Source organism: Arvicanthis niloticus, chromosome 6 (assembly GCF_011762505.2).
Source record: "Arvicanthis niloticus isolate mArvNil1 chromosome 6, mArvNil1.pat.X, whole genome shotgun sequence".
In the NCBI taxonomy this organism is placed as follows: domain Eukaryota; kingdom Metazoa; phylum Chordata; class Mammalia; order Rodentia; family Muridae; genus Arvicanthis; species Arvicanthis niloticus.
The window spans coordinates 106475257-106492951 of NC_047663.1; the positions used below are offsets into that span (position 1 = coordinate 106475257).

At 46.5% G+C, this 17695-nt stretch overlaps 1 protein-coding gene across 1 annotated transcript; it reads right to left on the minus strand.

The window, feature by feature from the left end:
• Window positions 1-92: 92 nt before the first annotated feature.
• Glt6d1 (glycosyltransferase 6 domain containing 1) lies at window positions 93-16664 on the minus strand. Its single transcript, XM_076935280.1, has 4 exons — window positions 16585-16664; window positions 8268-8312; window positions 1330-1467; window positions 93-934 (listed from the first exon to the last, which is right to left on the minus strand). Exons 1-4 carry the CDS (start codon window positions 16662-16664, stop codon window positions 271-273), a joined length of 927 nt encoding a protein of 308 aa, XP_076791395.1. The 3' UTR covers window positions 93-270.
• Between the last annotated feature and the right edge of the window lie 1031 nt (window positions 16665-17695).

Genomic DNA, 17695 nt, shown 5'->3' on the forward strand with positions numbered 1-17695 from the left:
TAAACCAAAGTCTTTCTCCATTTAAATGAAATATGTTCTATGTCTCACTAATATCACACTTTCTACAACACAGAGATAACTGCATTGTGTGTACGGACATGAAGTATCACGTTTTATTCAGCCAAATTGGACAACTTAAAATTTCAAGAAAGAACAATTGATTTTGAAAATATACATTATCGGGCCTCTGAAATGTGGGTTTTTAACAAGACAGTCTGTGTCTCTGAGGCACTACTGTGGTTTGCTCTGTAGCCCATAAACACTGGTACATCATAAGTCGTCTGTGGGATAATGAGCAATCTTAACATACTGCACTTGCCGAGGGATGTTGAAGGTGGGATCCCAGCTGTATTCTGGGGATAGAAGCTTGGTGGGTTTGTTGAGGAAAAAATATTTGTTGAGGTACTTTTCGTAGGTACTGTTAACTCCATTTTCTGTATCCAAGATAACACCTTTCAAGTATTGCTGAGCGAAGTCCAAGACCTGAAAGGGCACTCCACCTATAATGGTGCCAGCGTAATAAAAGTCCCCCAGTCCAAAGGGAATGTAGGCTGCTGATGTAGGTCTCCTCTCATAAGGGAGATGCATTGTCTTTCGGAAATACCACCAAGCATGGAGCTGAGCCACAGATGTGCTCAGAGTTTCCACTCCAAACTCATTCTGGAAGACCATGTTGATGCTCATGCTGAAGAGGAAATCCACTTCATATCTGACCCGACCCCGGATGTGCTCGGACAAGACTATCATGCGCACAAGGTCAAAGCTCTTCCACATCTTGTCTATTACGTGTACTTGGAAGGATTGCAGAGGGTTGTGTTCCATCTCTGGTAGCTTCAGGTACTTATCCACCATAATGTAGATGATTACTCGATAGCCAGGCATGAAGAATTTGCTGGCCGATTGCAAGAATGGGTCCAGGTACTGGTCAGTAAGACTGGGAACACACAAAACAAGAAACACATTTCTAAATGGAATGGGTGCCCTTGAATGTGCTGTTAAGAGAAGTGTTCTTGATATTAATAAACCCAAGAAGTCAGGAAAGAGATGTTGGGTCTGAAGATCTATCAAACTGATTAGTAAGTCCATAGGCCTGACAATGGCCACGACCCTTTAGAACTACTGAGTCAGAGCTGAGTGGGACATTAGTTAAAAACCCTCAGTGGCCTTATGGACCCAGCCTTGGTACAGGAACTTATCATGGCAAATTTCTATTTGGTATGCTCAGAAGTGGTTGTCACAAAAGAGGTTATGACACTCTTTGGGGGCAAAACATTAAAGGATGCTGAACCACATTTCCCAAAACAAAGGGGAGGGCTTTGCAGTGTCCACCTGCCGACAGCAAACACAACCAAGCCCACGGTGATGTTCTGCTTCTTGTAATATTTCTCCAGGGCCTTTCTGTCAAAGGTACCTTCCCATATGACTGGGGCCAGCCAGTCTGTGGTCGTGATGACATCCATGCGTCCCCTATGAACACAGAAAAGCAGAAATAAAATGATAGATTGGGTCAATCATCAAAATGGACACAAGCTGAAGAACAGCTACCTGTTGGGTGTCGCTGCATGGTAGCAGCGATGGGCACTCAGCAACAGATGCTAACCTGAGATGCCACTGACCAGTCAGATGTGCTCACATGACCCTGGCAATGCCCCTCCCCAGATCACTGCTAGCTTTCTTCTTGTTCTTCATGTGGACCCACAACTAGTGAGTGGCTGAGCTGGCAAAGCACAGCACCCACAGGCAATCCAGCCTCAGGCTGTGTGTTCCTCCTGAACAAGCAACTACTTATCTTGAACTCTGATTACAGCTTAATCAATTAAAAAAACCCAGCCTTGGGTCAGAAGCCTGGCATATCTTGGTTTTCCCGAAGCCAGCACTGTGAGCAGGATTATGGCCTCCCTTCTGTACCATCTGTGTTATTCAGTGAGAGTGAGACAGATTAGACTTGCATTTGATGCTGAGGAGATAGAGGGAGTAGGACATGCCAAGAAGGTAAGCCATAGAAAAATCAATGTAAGCCACTATAACCGAAAGTAAAGAAAAATTACATGCCCAAATCACTCAACACAGGACATTATAGAACCTGATATCCATTCATGATTTAGAAAGAAACTTCCAGAAAAGGATGGGGATGGGGAATGAGGAGAATTACCTCATCTTGCCTTTTTAAAAATTCTACATGCCCTGTGGGTGTGGTGAGGCCCACCTTTACTCTCAGGAGGTAGAGACAAGATGGATCTCTTTGAGTTTGAGGGTAGCCTGGTCTACATAGCATGTTTCCTGGCTAGCCAAGACTACATAGTGAGACCCTGTCTCAAAAACAGTCCATGATAGTCCTACAGCTAGCATGTTTAATAATGAAAGGCTTCTTCCTTCCGAGATCAAGAACATGACAAGGATATATGTACCTCATCCTGCTTTTCCAGTGACAGAAGCTGTCGCCATCAGTAAGGAAAGGAAATCAAGACATCAAATCTCAAATGAGAAAAATAATACTGACCACAATACAATCAGTTATACTTAATCACATACCTGAAAACGCCTGAGAAGAAAAATCACATAAAATTGATAAGTGGATTAGAGAAAGTAGAATTTACCAGATAATTCCAAAACATTAAGCCTCTATCTACATTCATATGTTAACAACGAGTATGTAGAAACTGGAATTAGAAACACAACATTCAGAGGCCGATGCTCACAGCTAACCACTGATCTGATCAAGGGTTTCTCAATGGAGAAGTTAGAGAGAAGACTGAAGGAGCATAAAGGGTTTGTGACCCCATGAGGAGAGCAATAATACCATCCAACCAGCGCTCCCCAGGGTCTAAACCACCAGCCTGGGAGCACATAGAGGGACCTATGATTCCAGCTGTACATGAAGGGGAGGATGGTCTTGTTGGGCATAGGTGGGAGAGGAGATTCTTGGTCCCATGAAGGACGAACACCGAGTGGGGGGAATTCAAGGGTGGGGAGGTGGGAGTGGGGGGGTAGGTGGGGGCACATCCTCATAGAAGCAAGAGGAGGGGGGATGGGATAGGAGGTTCCTGGGTGGTGGGGGGAAGTGGGTTAAGGGGATAAAATCTGAAATGTAAATATAATACCCAATAAAAATAAATTTTAAAAAAGAGAAAGAAACACAAAATGGGGGCTGGAGAGATGGCTCAGTGGTTAAGAGCACTGACTGCTCTTCCAGAGGTCCTGAGTTCAATTCCCAGCAACCACATGGTGGCTCACAACCATCTGTAATGGGATCTGATGCCGTCTTTTAGTGTGTCTGAAGAAAGCAATGGTGTATAATAAATAAATAAATAAGTAAATAAATAAATCTTTTTTAAAAAGAAAGAAAAGAAACACAAAATGTGCTTGCTAGGATCCAAGTTCAGTTCCCAGCTCCATATCAGGCCACTCACAAGCTCCTGTGACTACAGCTCCAGGGGATCCCACACCCTCTGCTGACCTCTGCAAGCACCTGTAATACACACACACACGCACACGCACAGGCACACGCACACTCGCACACGCGGGTGCACACACACATACACACACACACACACACGCACACACGCACACATGCATGCGCACACACACACATGCACATGCGCGCACAAACACACACACACACACACACACACACACACACACGTGCACGCACACTCTGAAGGTATTTCTGAAGGCTATCCCATCCTGTTCCTAGATGCCATTTTGCTTGCTCACTCATCAGCAGAGGGGCAATAAGTTAATTTATCCCCTAGACACACTAGGGATGATGCTCCCATGAAAATTTTCTGTGAACACGTTTTAGTTGTCTTGGGGCTGGGTCTAGAGGTAGAACTTCTCTGTCCTGTTGTAGTTCTGTAGCTCACAGTGACTTCACAGTGCCACAGTTGGATCTGTAAGTTCAAAGGCCTCTACATCCTAACACTTCTATTGTCCGGTTTTTCCATTCTATTCGTCTGGCACTCTTCCCGTGACGTTAAAGGTGAACTGGTGACTCAGTGTGGTTTTGATTTGCATTCCCCGATGCATTCTGTGTCTTTCTTGGGCATTAATATATCTTCCCTGAAGAAATGTCTGCTTAGGTCGTTGCCTGTTTTTCCTGCTTTTTGTTGATTATTAGTAAGAGTTGTTTATAACCAGAATACCAGGTTTGTATCAAGTAAGTAAGTTGAAAATATTTTCCCTGTTGTGCAGATTGTCTCTCAGTTTTTTGTTTTGTTTGGTTTCGGTTTTTGAGACAGGGTTTCTCCTGGCTTCATGTCTTCATATAGTCTACAGCATTTTTAGTTCAGATAAAGCCCAAATGATCTGTATTTCCTTCTGTGTGTGCTAGACTAAGAAAATTCCTCCCCTCCTAGAGCATTGTGTGTCTATACTATAAAAAGGTGTTGAATTTTATCAACATTTTCTGCGTTTACTAAGATTTTGTTTTGCAATCCCACCAAGGTGGTGACCTCTTGTGGTGACCCTGTGCACTTGTGGTGACCCTGTGCACTGAGATCCCTAGTCTGCTGGCTCCAGCTGCAGACTTCCTCTGTGTGTTGCCTCTTTCACACACTTTCAGCTCTCGCTTTCCAGATTGGGTTTGTTTCATTGTGTCTGTGTGCTTAGTGCTTTCAGCTGTTTGGCAGACTGTTCTCACACTATGCTTTAGCTTTTGTGTATAGAGAACTGATTCAAAGTTGTCAGTCCAATGTCGAGCTTCTCCAGGGATGGTTTCTACTGATTCTTCCCTCTCCCCCACATAAGGACCAAACAGATTGTTTATTTGTGTGTTTTCATTTTTTGTTAAATTAAATTTGGGGCTTTTTAAAAATAATTTTTGAAAATTGAATGTGGCTACTCAAGAGATCAGACTTTGCTTCCCATCTGGGTATTTTTCTTTTGTTGTTTGTTTGCCAGTCAGCTTAACAGTTAGCAATTGATGGGACAATTTTCCAGAAACCCTTGGGATCTGTAAACTTGCCCCTTCTGCTGGGAGGCCCTGTGCATAAGCTGAGGTATGCCATTGTCCCACGCCAGGCTGTGTGCAGGAAACTCTGCTCAGCTCTCACATCTGGCTTGCACTGAGCCTACATCAGCCAGAGGTAGGCAGCGGCAGGGGCCTCAGAGCCTTCTCAAGGTCTTTTCTGAACACACAGTCCTTCCACATGTGAGGTTTCCAACCCTGAGTGTCGAATATCCTCCAAGCTTTCCTAAACCCCCATGGATAGTTCCAGAACAGCTTTTCCTCTTGAATCCTTTGTTTGATCTATCACTAGCCTCACTGCCTTGCCTTTTTAGTGGTTAAACTAATGCCTGTCCTTGTTTTCAACAAATGCTACTGGTTAGGTCATTGCTGAACCTTGCAGCTGGGAGCTGGCAGACAGGTGAGAGAGTGGGTTCTCTGAGTGTGGGAATTTGAAGGGTTTCGTTCTTCCTGCCCTCCCTGCCATGTGGAGACTGTTGTCTAAGGGAATTGTGGAACAAGAGGTTGGCATGAAGACCAGGGCATTAATTAAATACTCCAAACATCACTGTCCTCTCACTGGTCTGGGAAAGAGGATCTGTTCTTCCTTTTTTAGCATTGATTTTATGTGGAAGAGAGAGCTGTACACAGATGTACAGTCATCCCTGCTGATACCAACCAACAGATAGTTTCCATGCCCCTTCTATTGCCAATTGCCAAAGAGGGTGAAGATCTTTGGGAATTTGTGTAGAATGCTGCCTTAGGAAACTGATGTATATAGATGGTGTCCCTCAAAGTTGTATGCCGAAGCCCTAATTCTTGCATGTGGTGGTATTGGAGGTGAGGCCTTATGAGTCACCGAGTCATGAGGATGGGGTTGGTGTCCTTGTGAAAAGGGACAAGAGAGTAGACTTTCTCCCATTCCGTCTTAGCCACAGCAGAACAGTGCACAAGTCATCTGCAAGCCATCGCAAGCCAGGAACAGGCTTCCTTTCATCTGGATTGTGATGCTGTCTGGCTGTAGACTAAGCTTGCAGTGGAAAGTGAATTCCATCTGCCTAAGCCCCCAACTTATGGCAGCCAGAGTGGCCCAACGCCAGCCCTTTCTCCTTGGTTCCAATTTTACCCACCGCTCTACCCAGGAGGCAGGTGGAGGAGCACAGCCACAGCAGTGCCACTGGCAGGCACCACCCAGGCCCATGGGAGGGATGGCAAGTGGATAGACTGCTTGTTTAGACCCCGGGTGGTCACACAGGGATCCAAATGTATTACAATGGTAAGAATATTTGGGGAATCTTAACATGGCTTTGGGCAAGAATTCCAGAATATTACAAACATGATGTATCTTATTTCTAAAGTTACAAACTACTAAAGTGGGCTTTTTCAGAATATGTGCCCACATGAGATTAAATTTACATAAAAAAGAGAAATAAAAAGTCTAGTCAACCAGGGCACGTGATTGGCCTTTTGGGAATCAAGATGGTGATTCTGTCAGCAATGAAGGCAGGGCAAGGGAAAGCCAGACACAATGATAGGAAATTACAGTTTTTGTTTCACTGCTTTAAAAAAGCAAATTATGGACTGGGGAGCTGGATCCCCTGGTAAAGTACTAATCGTATAGACATGAGGACCAGAGTACAGTCTCCAGGACCCACACAAAAATTCTACCCCGGTGGCTCACGCTTGTAATCCCAGAGCAAGGAAGGCAGAGACAGGAGGATCCCTGGAGCTTGAAAGCCTGGTGGTCTAAGCAAGTCAACAGGCTCTAGGTGCATCGTGAGACCCGAGAACAGTCCCTGGGGAGCACACATGTACACCAGCACACTCATGAATACATGTGCACACTAACCAATGATCTGAGTGGAGTTGTATGGGCCGATCATGAGAGCTGCCATAACTGTGGGTGAGGACTAGCCTAACTGTGCCTCTGAGGGACACTTCACACACTCAGGTATAAGAGGAACACCCAAGAAATGAGCAGTAGCTAAAAAGTGTTCCCATCACAACCATGAAGACACAGATTGAACTGCGAGTGTTCATCAAGCCGTTTCACCCAGAATAAAAGAGTCAATAATACTTTATGCCCTGTAAGAAAATAAAGCTGTGCAGATGTTAAAGGAAGTTTACTCCCAAATCTAAATGCAGTGGTGTCTGATCTAAGGACTCTGTGTTAGAAATGTGCCCTGTGGAGAAACACAATCTGTGTGCAAACTCTGTTCAGGGTCCTTCACCTCGATAATGACACTGACAACTGAGAACCAGCAGCCAAAGGGTTGGTTGACAAGCTACCGTGGAACAGAGTGCATGACACATGTAATCCCAGTGCTAGGGGCTGGGGTAGGAGCAACCAGAGGACTGAGAGTTCAAGGCCAGCTTGGCTTCTGTTTAAAGCAAAAGCTGGGAAGAAGGCTGTTGATAAAATGCTTGCCAACCACCAAGCACCACCCACATTTTATTCCCAACACACTAAAAAAAGAAAAGGAAAATAGAAGTGGGACCAGCAGGAGGGCTCAGTGAGTAAAGGTGCTTGAGGCAAAACTGATGATCTGAGTTTGAGCCCCAGGAGTTCCATGGTGAAAGGAGAGAATGGTGGCTGCAGTTGACCTCTGACATCTACGTGTAGGCCGTAGCTCAAACACACACACAAATAAATAAATGTAAGACAAAAGAACAGCAACAGGTGTAGAGTCGCTCTTCTGTAAATCCGAACACCTGGGAGGCAGCAGCAGGTGGATCCCTCAAGCTCACTGGCCAGCCAGCCTAGCCAATCGGTGAAGTCCACATCCAGTGCATCAGTAGTTGCTTTTTTCTCTTGCTTCCAAAGAAACTTGGTCCTGACTATTTCACCCAGTCAGCTCCTGTTTGCTTAGTTTAAGGCACAAGTGTCGGCATTGTGGACACGCAGTCTAGGTGGTATGGCTTGATCATGCATGTTGAGACTTCAGCAGCCTCACCGTCAGCGACAAGGATGAGTAAACCCTGGGCAGAAGAGGGAGATCTGAGACCGACTGACTCTTCATCTCCACACACCAAGGCCACTGAACACACTCCTGCTCTTCGAAACATCGTCCTCTCAGCCTTGCTCCACAGAGGCAGGAGCAAGAACCTGCCTTGTATGTCTTCCCCTGAAGAGGCAGGAAGGTTAACCATAAATCCAGATGGAGGCATCCACTTTCTCCATGACACCAGGACAGCCTGTCTCAGCTCTTTGGACTTGTGTAAGAGTGGTGAGAAAAACTCCTAACTCCAGATGCCCTAGCAGAACTATAGTCTGACCGTGCAAAACACATCACCTCAAAGTGACTCTAGTCATTGCTCTTACCTGGGGTTAAAACAGTCTGAGAGCAGAACATCTTCCTGATGGTTCCTGGTACAAAAGAGCAGCAGGTTACTGTGGACCCCGTGCCCACAGAGCCCACCCAAGGCATTCTCAGCTCTGTGGCTCTCCACCCTCGCCACCTAGCCCCAGCCTCCAGGGGAGACAGATTGGAGCAGAGGATGCAGCTGGGAGAGGCAGTGTCTCCTGGCCTGGAAGGGGACAAGCTGGTCTAGGGAACAGATAAGGGGGTTGGGGGAGAGGTCACAGACAACAGCAGAATGAAGGAGGAGGTACCTTGGTGGGAGGAGAAAAGGGGTAAACTCAAAAGGGTTATTTACATAGGGTAAAGACGTTGGAGGAGCATTTGATTCCCACTCCTTTTGCTATGAGACAGGGTCTTTCTATGTAACCCTGGCTGGGCTAGAACTTAACATGTAGACTAAGCTGGCCTCGAACTCACAGAGATCCATCTGCCTCTGCCTCCAGAGTGCTGGGATTAAGTGTGTGTGCCACTATAACCAGCTACCTTGATTGTTTTAAGTGCAGCTGCTTCGTGCTTACTGCAGGGTGACAGCCAGATGAGCTCGCTGTGAGATACTGTCTAAAAAGCAGTCTAACTCAATAACGATGGCCTAGCTTAGCCCACCCAAACTAAATAAGCTCAGAGCAGTCAGGTGGCTACGACTGAGCAAAGTCTCAGCCTGCCATGTTAGAAAGTGATAAAGGATCAGGCTGCCACTTTCCTACCAGTCAGGGCTGTCACTCATATTAACTATTTAAACCACCACCAGCTTGGCAGCTTCCTGTACCACCAGGGGTGTTCTGTAACAGAACTGACTTCTGGAGCTCATCCTTTACTGGTGTGATCTGATGTGGCCTTGGCACAGATATCCCATCACCAAATAGACTGTCTCCCAGGACAGACAGCCAAAAGCCCATGAAGAGACCCTCATCAGATAACCCATGACGAGTGGGGAACTTGCTAAAAACCCATCAAGCTGGGGGTGCTGGGGAGATGGCTTAGTGGTTAGAGCATCAGAACCTCTGGAAGACCAGTCAGTGTTCTTAATCCCTTAGCTATCTTGATCTTTTAGAGGACCAGGATTCACTTCCCAGAATCCACGTCAAGTGGCTCACAATTGTCTGTGATTCCAAGGTATCACCTATAGTTACATGCCCATATCCATATATAGTCATACACACACACACACACACACACACACACACACACACACACACACACAGAGAGAGACAGAGACATACAGACAGATAGACAGACAGACAGACAGACACACACACACACACACACACACACACCTCATGCTTAGCCAAAAATTATTTTAAAAGATATTTTTAAGCCGTTGTGGGCTGGAGAGAGGGCTTAGAGGTTAAGAGCACTGACTGTTCTTCCAGAGGTTCAATTCCCAGAAATCACATGGTGGCTCACAACTTTCTTTAATGCCCTCTTCTGGTGTGTCTGAAGACAACAGCTACAGTGTACTCATTTACATAAAAAAATAAATACAAGCCATTGTCTGTCTGTCTGTCTTTCTTTTTTTTTTTTTTTTTTTTTGGTTTTTCGAAACACGGTTACACGGTTTCTCTGTATCTCTGTATAGCCCTGACTGTCCTGGAACTCACTCTGTAGACCAGGCTGGCCTCAAACTCAGAAATCCGCCTGCCTCTGCCTCCAAGTGCTGGGATTAAAGGCGTGCGCCACCACTGCCCAGCAAGCCAATGTGTTTCAGTGTGTTGATTGTGTGTTTCTAGATCTAAGGCAAAAATTGTGTCTGGCCTGACCTAAAGAACCCTATTCCCCTGAGACATTCCACAGTGAATGTCATGCCCTGGTCTAGGGTAGGCCCAATAAGCCAGAGATGGACTGGAGCTGTCAGCTTCTTCATAGGGGAGCCAACCCAAAACTTTCCACAGCCATTTCCAGGCTATCACACACACACAACAAAAACCACACCCAACACCAACTGACCCTGTGGGTGGGCTTTCTGGCTGGAGACTCCAGGGGCTGGGCACAACAGGGCTGGGCTAAATCCTCCCCCCAAGTGGATAAGCCTCTCCATCTTTGACCCCCAAGTCCCCTTTGGAAGGCTTTGCCCCTGCTTCTAAGAGACAGCTTCTGGGAGGAAGGGGCTTTTCCTAGATAGCAGCAGTAAATACTGCCACTTCATGCTCTGTCTCTTCAAGAACTGTGAACCATACACACTCACACACATGTGTACATGTGCACACACACACATGACATACACCTGTGTACATGTGCGCATACACACGTATTCACACGCATACTACATACCTATCGACCTACACAAAGGTAGACTTGGCCACCTCTAGAGACCTGTTTAATGTTTTGTCTCCAGCCTCTGTCATTGTAAGAACCTCTGTCCGGACAATTTTGCCCTCCAATTCATAAAGTGTTCTCACCGTGACACCTTAAGGCAGCACCTTTTCCGAGAGTGTCTGTCAGAGAAAATACAGGATGCCCATAGAAGGAGAGTTTAAGGAAAACAGTGCATGGAGCCTGGAGAGATGGCTAGGCAGGTAACAGAGCATGTTCCTCTTTCTGAGGACCTGGGCTCAATTCCAGCACCCACATGGTCTGTGATGCCTGCTGCAGGGACCCGAGGCCTTCTTCTCTCCTCTTCTGGCACCAGATGAAGCACATGAAATAAAAATGGAGGACAGGCACTGCATACGTTAAGCATCTAAATCTCAGTTCTTTATGGGTTCACTCCTGTGAAAACTACATTTCTCAGAGGTGTAGCCATGGAGCCTCTGCTTCTGTTCCCTAAACACGTCAACTCTTTCAGTGTGTGTGCGTGTGTGTGTGTGTGTGTGTGTGTGTGTGTGTTTACACCTAAAACATAGCAATCCAGTCAAAAATAAAATGGGCAAAGGGATCAAATGTCTATTTTATCATAAAGAATGTACAGAAGCCAAACACTTGGAGCTGGGGAGAGGATCCAATTTAAGACATTCTCTCATGATAGTACTCTCTGTCTCCTTCCTTCCTTCCTTTTCCTTCCTTCCTTTTCCTTCCTTCCTTCCTTCCTTCCTTCCTTTTCCTTCCTTCCTTCCTTCCTTCCTTCCTTCCTTCCTTCCTTCCTTCCTTCCTTCCTTTTCCTTCCTTCCTTCCTTCCTTCCTTCCTTCCTTCCTAGCTAGAAGTTTCTAGGAAAAAATGTTGGCAGGTTTTCCTTCCTTCCTTCCTTCCTTCCTTCCTTCCTTCCTTCCTTCCTTCCTTCCTAGCTAGAAGTTTCTAGGAAAAAATGTTGGCAGGTTTTCCTTCCTTCCTTCCTTCCTTCCTTCCTTCCTTCCTTCCTTCCTTCCTTTTCTTTCTTCCCTAGGTAGTGGTGGCACATGACTTTAATCCGAGCACTTGGGACTTCAAGGCCGGCCTGATTTACAAAGCTAGTTCCAAGACAGCCAGAGCTACACACAGAAACCCTGTCTCTAAAAACTAGAGGCAGGGTAGGGGGAGGGAGGAGGGAGAGAGGGAGAGTGAGTCTCAGTGTGCATCCCTGACAAGCCTGGAACTTTCTATGTAGTCCAGGCCAACCTTTGCCCCTCGAGCTCTGGGACTGAAGACATTTGACAGCATTCGTGGCTGTGAGATTCCTGCTTTTCCAGTTGCACTTAGAAACACTGTACTACTTATAAACAGATGCAGGAAGAGGCATAGAAGAAGCTAGAAGTTTCTAGGAAAAAATGTTGGCAGGTTAACCGATATTACTCTAGCAGGTCAATTTTAGTCGTGTTTACATAAGACACAAATCTGGAACTATTCCTTTTAAGATTTATTTATTATGTATACAGTATTCTGCTTGCATGTATGCCTGCCAACAGAAGAGGGCATCACATCCCATTACAGCTGGTTGTGAGCCACCATGTGGTCGCTGGGAATTAAACTCGGGACCTCTGGGAAAGCAGCCATTGCTCTTAACCTCTGAGCCATCTCTCCAGCCCACAAATCTGGAACTTTTAGGTGGTTTACACTTGATGTAATTATAGTTCAGCTGTGGCCTGATGGCGGAGCACATGATGGAGGCCCAGGTTCTATACCCAGGACAACAACAGTAATGACCAAGCACTGTCCTCTGCCTGGCTCCATTTTCATGGTAGTGTCATATATCATGAAATTCCGTTGTGCCTGAAATACCCCTGTGGGCAAGGCTGCTATTTTTTAGCATCTAGAATGGAACTTGGGACAAGATACTCAACAAGTGTCTGTTAACGAAAGCATTGCAATGTGCATATGGTGTCCTTCAACAAGGAGGTAACTTCTGGTTCACCTGTGTGTCAGTTGCATCTTTGGATGAGATTCAATATTTAAGCTGCCTTGGCCTTCCCAAAGGTCATGTTCATCAGTATTTACCTGAAGTGGATCTTAGTCAGCAGCAGCAAGAAAAGGCAGAAAGTCAGCAATAAAATCCTTTTAATTTTCATTTTTTTCCCCTGTGGGTTAGAAGGAAAAGAAGGTCCTAAGTGAGGGTTAAACCCATGAACCCCACATCCTAACAGAGGGTTAACATCTGCACACACTCATACACCAACTCACCAGCTTTGTGGATTGCTGTCCATAAGCAGGTGAGGGCAGGTGAAAGATAAGGCTAGAGCCTTAGATTGGGCAGTGGAAAAAGAAGGCGTGGCTGAGAGTTTTAGAGATGAGACAGAGAGACAGATGGAGAGGAGATGGAGAGAAGATGGAAGAAGAAGAAGATGAAACAGATCCACAAGGTCTGAAATAGCCACAGGCAGCTATGGATATCATAGAAGGGCATAGAATAATATAGGGATATTTGTCCAATCTGGGTGTGCAACTTATATCAATATCAGCTGAATTTTGTGTTCTTTGTGTGGGCATTTGGGGAGTTGAAGATTTACTGTTATAAATCTGGCTGATAAATTACAAGCCTCTAGAGTTTTCATCTTACAGGGTTAGGAGTTTAGAGCCAGCGGTAGGGGCTAGCTGTAGGGAATAGATGGTTCAGGAGTGTGGAGCAGCTCGGAGGCAAGCTAACCAAGGGAAGCTGGGAAGACCTCGACTTGCAGCTCCCAACGGGGGAGGGGAGACGCCATTGCCTGAGCATAGCCGACATTAGCATGGATTTTTTAAAAAAAAAAATAATAATTACATGCTATACGGCTTTGCCTACAATATTTCAGAGGGAAGGATTAAGGTTATCTCTATTCTGCTTGAAGTGCCTTTGGAGAAATCCTCAAAGATGTGGAACTCACTGACCTTCTTGTGTTCCCTTGGGAAAGCAAGTCTCTCTCTCTCTCTCTCTCTCTCTCTCTCTCTCTCTCTCTCTCTCTCTGTGTGTGTGTGTGTCTGTGTGTGTGTGTGTGTGTGTGTGTGTGTGTGTGTGTGTGTGGTGTTGGTGTTGTACAGAGAGGTTGGTGTTGGGTGTCTTTAATTGCTCTCCACCTTAGTTTTTGAGACAGGGTCTCTCTGAGCCTGGAGCTCCTCATTTGATGTAAGCCAGCTGGAATCCACCCATCTCAGCCCCCTTTAGTGCTGGGACTCCAGCCATGTGCCACACCCAGCTTGTGCATGGGTGCCAGGAATCAAACTCAAAGTCCCATGCTTTCAAAGCCACCACGTTACCCACTGAGCCTTCTCTGCAGCCTGCTGGTCCATCTTGCTCCCAAGAACTAACGGCCATGGATCCCGACTGCGGTCGTGGTCACAGGGTGAGATCATGAGCTGAGAAACTCTGCGCTCAAAGTTGGCCTTGTTGTTTCTTCCCTGGCCCGCATAGTGAGACAGACCTACTGGGACTGCAAGGGCATCAGTGGCCACACTGAAGGCAGGAAGGGAGCTCCAGAGCTGAATCTGAGCTTCCCTGAGCAGGTACACAAGGTTCCACATGTTTGAGTCCGTGTGCAACATGCCATATGACAGCATTTCAGCTTGAAGCTTGGTTCTGATGACTTGCGGCTAAGACTCATTCCATAAGCTCTGGAGGAAGGGGTTGGAGGGAGGGTGGGGCTGTCCCTGAGTTGAATTGGGCTCTAAATGCACAGAACACACCAGCTTTGGAAGCCAGGCACAGCCTGACAACACAGGGTCTCTTTTGTAAGCTCACATTGCCTAGTCTCTGATGTGACTCGGTCTGGGTGCCATGGACCAGACGTAGAAACCCGGGAAACAAGTGTGCAAGATGAATTCTCCTGCTTCTTTTGCCCTTCGGCATATGATTACTAGGAAATGAGGCATTACAAGCAGCGCAGATTCTGCCCCCACTGGGCAATTCTTCATGAAACGTTTCCCTACTCAAGAGATGCCTCTGCAATTTGAAAATCTTTTAAACTCACGATTCCTGGGAATACATGAATGGATCAGCTGTGGGCTAGCCAGCCAGCTGCTCTGTCTCTGGCTGGTTCCCAGTGATATCTTGGGGCACTGAAAACAGATTCAGAGGCCAAGGTCAGGAAGTGATTCTCTACACACAATATTTAGTTTTGTTAACTTAAACAGAGTCTCATTCTGATGCCCAGATTGACCTTTAACTCAAAACAATCATCTTGCCTCAGCCTCCCAACGCTGGAGTTACAGCTGTGAACCGGCAAGCCTGGCTCGCAGACATAAGTGTCTGAATTCCCAACAGCTATCCCCCACAGGCTCCTTACCTTGGATCAGGGTGGTATTGGGAGACAGACAAAAATGTCCCTGGAGGACAAGTGTCTCCCAGGGAGGATAGGTCTAGGACTCTGCCAAGTGAAGTGCATGGCAGTACCCACTGTTAATGGTGATGTCACCAGCATCACAATAGCATCTCCCTGGTTAGCTCTCTTCATGGCCAGATGACATGGCTTGGTCCCACTTTTTAGAATATTCTGTTGTTCTTGCTTCTTTTGTTGTCACATTTCTTCTAAGGGTTCTTCTTTGTACAGAAGTTTTTGAATGAAGTGTGTGCTGCATGTCTTGTATCATAGAGAGGTGCCGCTGGGCAGTGGTGGCGCACGCCTTTAATCCCAGCACTTGGGAGGCAGAGGCAGGCGGATTTCTGAGTTAGAGGCCAGCCTGGTCTACAGAGGGAGTTCCAGGACAGCCAGGGCTACACAGAGAAATCCTGTCTCGAACCCCCCCCAAAAAATAGAGAGGTGCCATTCCCCCATCCTGTAGTAGTCGGTACCCCAGGGACTGAATCCCTTCTTACACATTCTCAGAGTTTTGTTTATGTATTCTCTGCCCACTGATAGCAGCACAGGTTTTCATTGTAAGCCTCCCATGAGCCCACTCTCACCACATGGTGATATGAGATAATATAACCCTGTGTGCAGTTTGCTTATTCTATCCTTGAACAACAAAGAAACCCAAAGTGTGAGTTAGGAGCTTGTGATGGTTTGCATTGCTCAGCCCAGGCAGGGAGTGGCAGGATTAGAAGATGTGGCCCTGTTGGAGTAGCTGTGTCACTGTGGGTGTGGGTTTTAAGACCCTCATCCTAGCTGCCTGGGAGCCAGTATTCTGCTAGCAGCCTTCAGATGAAGATTTAAAACTCTCAGCTCCTCCTGCACCATGCCTGCCTGGATGCTGCCATGTTCCCACCTTGATGATAATGGACTGAACCTCTGAACCTGTAAGCCAGCCCCAATTAAATGTTGTCCTTATAAGAGTTGCCTTGGTCATGGTGTCTGTTCACAACAGGAAAACCCTAACTAAGATAGAGGTTTAAATACATCCTTAGACTCCAGCCAGCATCCACAAGAAAAGAAAGAAAAGAAAAAAGAATACTCACATCCTCCCAAGTCTGGGCTCAGAAGGATAGGCAGACCCTAGCAGGAAAGAATTCTGGGAAGGAAAAGTATAATATTCTAAGGTGAACTCACATTCCTAGGGGTGGTTACCTGAGCCAGGTCCCTGACTGCCCACAAAATCAAACCTTAAAGGAGGAGACCAGGGTGTGTCTCCACCTAGAGGTGAAGTCCATTCTCTCTCTCCAGCTCCCTACACCTGTTTTTTAAGTCAGGATTTCTCTCCGTAACCTTGGCTGTTCTGGAACTCAATCTGAACTCAGAGAGATCTGCCTCCCTCTGCTTCTGATGTGCTGGGACTAAAGAGGTGTGTCACCATGCACTGCTTGGATTCTGTTCTTCACTATTGTGTCTGAAGTCGGGAAAAGGTGAATGCTAGTATCCCCACCCAATACTCCATCCTCAAGAGACTGGCACTTCAATGCCAGTTTGTGTCTGACCCTCACTGCCTCGTGTAGTCTTGGCATCCCTCACTCTCCCTCCACTCCATGTGGACGCTCTACTAGCAGGGATGGCTGAGGCCCGCACCCTCTCACACAGGATGCTTACCCAGATTCCCAGCCACAGTGATACTTGAGCTCCACTACTCCACATCCAGCTGCTTCCGACAGCAGCAGCACTGATACCATCCTGTCTGATGGTTCCCATCCACGGTGACTTTACTGTCCATTATCTACTGAGGAAGGAACGCATTTGCCAAACTCACACTGGAAGTTAATCCCCAAGGCAGGCAGGGAAGAAGGCAAGCAGGCAGTTATATCCTAAGGGTGAAACCATCCCAACTGTGGTGCTCTTAGTGGCCTGAGGAAGTTGATAACATTAGGTTGGTCATTAGGGTGCAGCTCCATGGCTCAGTCCTGTTTTGAGTTATCTCTCTGTGTTGCCCAGGCTGTCGTCACACTTGCTATGTGGCAGAGAATGGCCGTGAACTTCTGAATCTCCTGTGCCCACCTTCCGAGTGCTGGGATTTAGGCATACTGCACAATACTCTCTTCGTGTGGCATACTAGAATAGGATCCAGGCAAGTACTCTAACAACTGAGCCACTTCTACTCCCACCCCAGATGCCCAGGGACTTTCATTTTATCTGCCAAAGCTAAGCTCAAACTCCTGAATGCAAGAGACTCTCCCATTTTAACCATTTGAATAGCAAGAATTGTTGAGGCACCCCTCCCCAGCATAGGCACCCCTCCCCAGCATAGGCACCCCTCCCCAGCATAGCTGTAGCCGTTTTGTTCCATGCCCCCAGCTATTTCATGTTGCTGTAATCTGTCTGCCCGTCACTGACACAGGAAAATAACTTGAGTCAGAGCAGGTCATGCTGACCACATACCCTGATATGTTCTGTATGTTCTGAGGTTTGTTAATCTTAAGAAATTCCAGAACCACAAGCTTCACTTAGGACCCATCAAATTAAAAGTCAATATGAGTTTTATGTCTAAAATAACCTGAGCCAGGGCCGACCACTGGGCAACACTTCCAGTACCTGTATATGAATTCATTGTGGTTTTGTAGTTTTAGCCTTTATAAGCTGGCCCTGAGAAATGTCCAAGGCATAGCTTTCAGCTCTCCAGCCTGAGCTGTTGCCATGGTCATCAGTCTTGGAGTGTGTATTCAATAAACCAACTCTGTTTAACTGAGAGTGGTGTTCCTGTGGGATG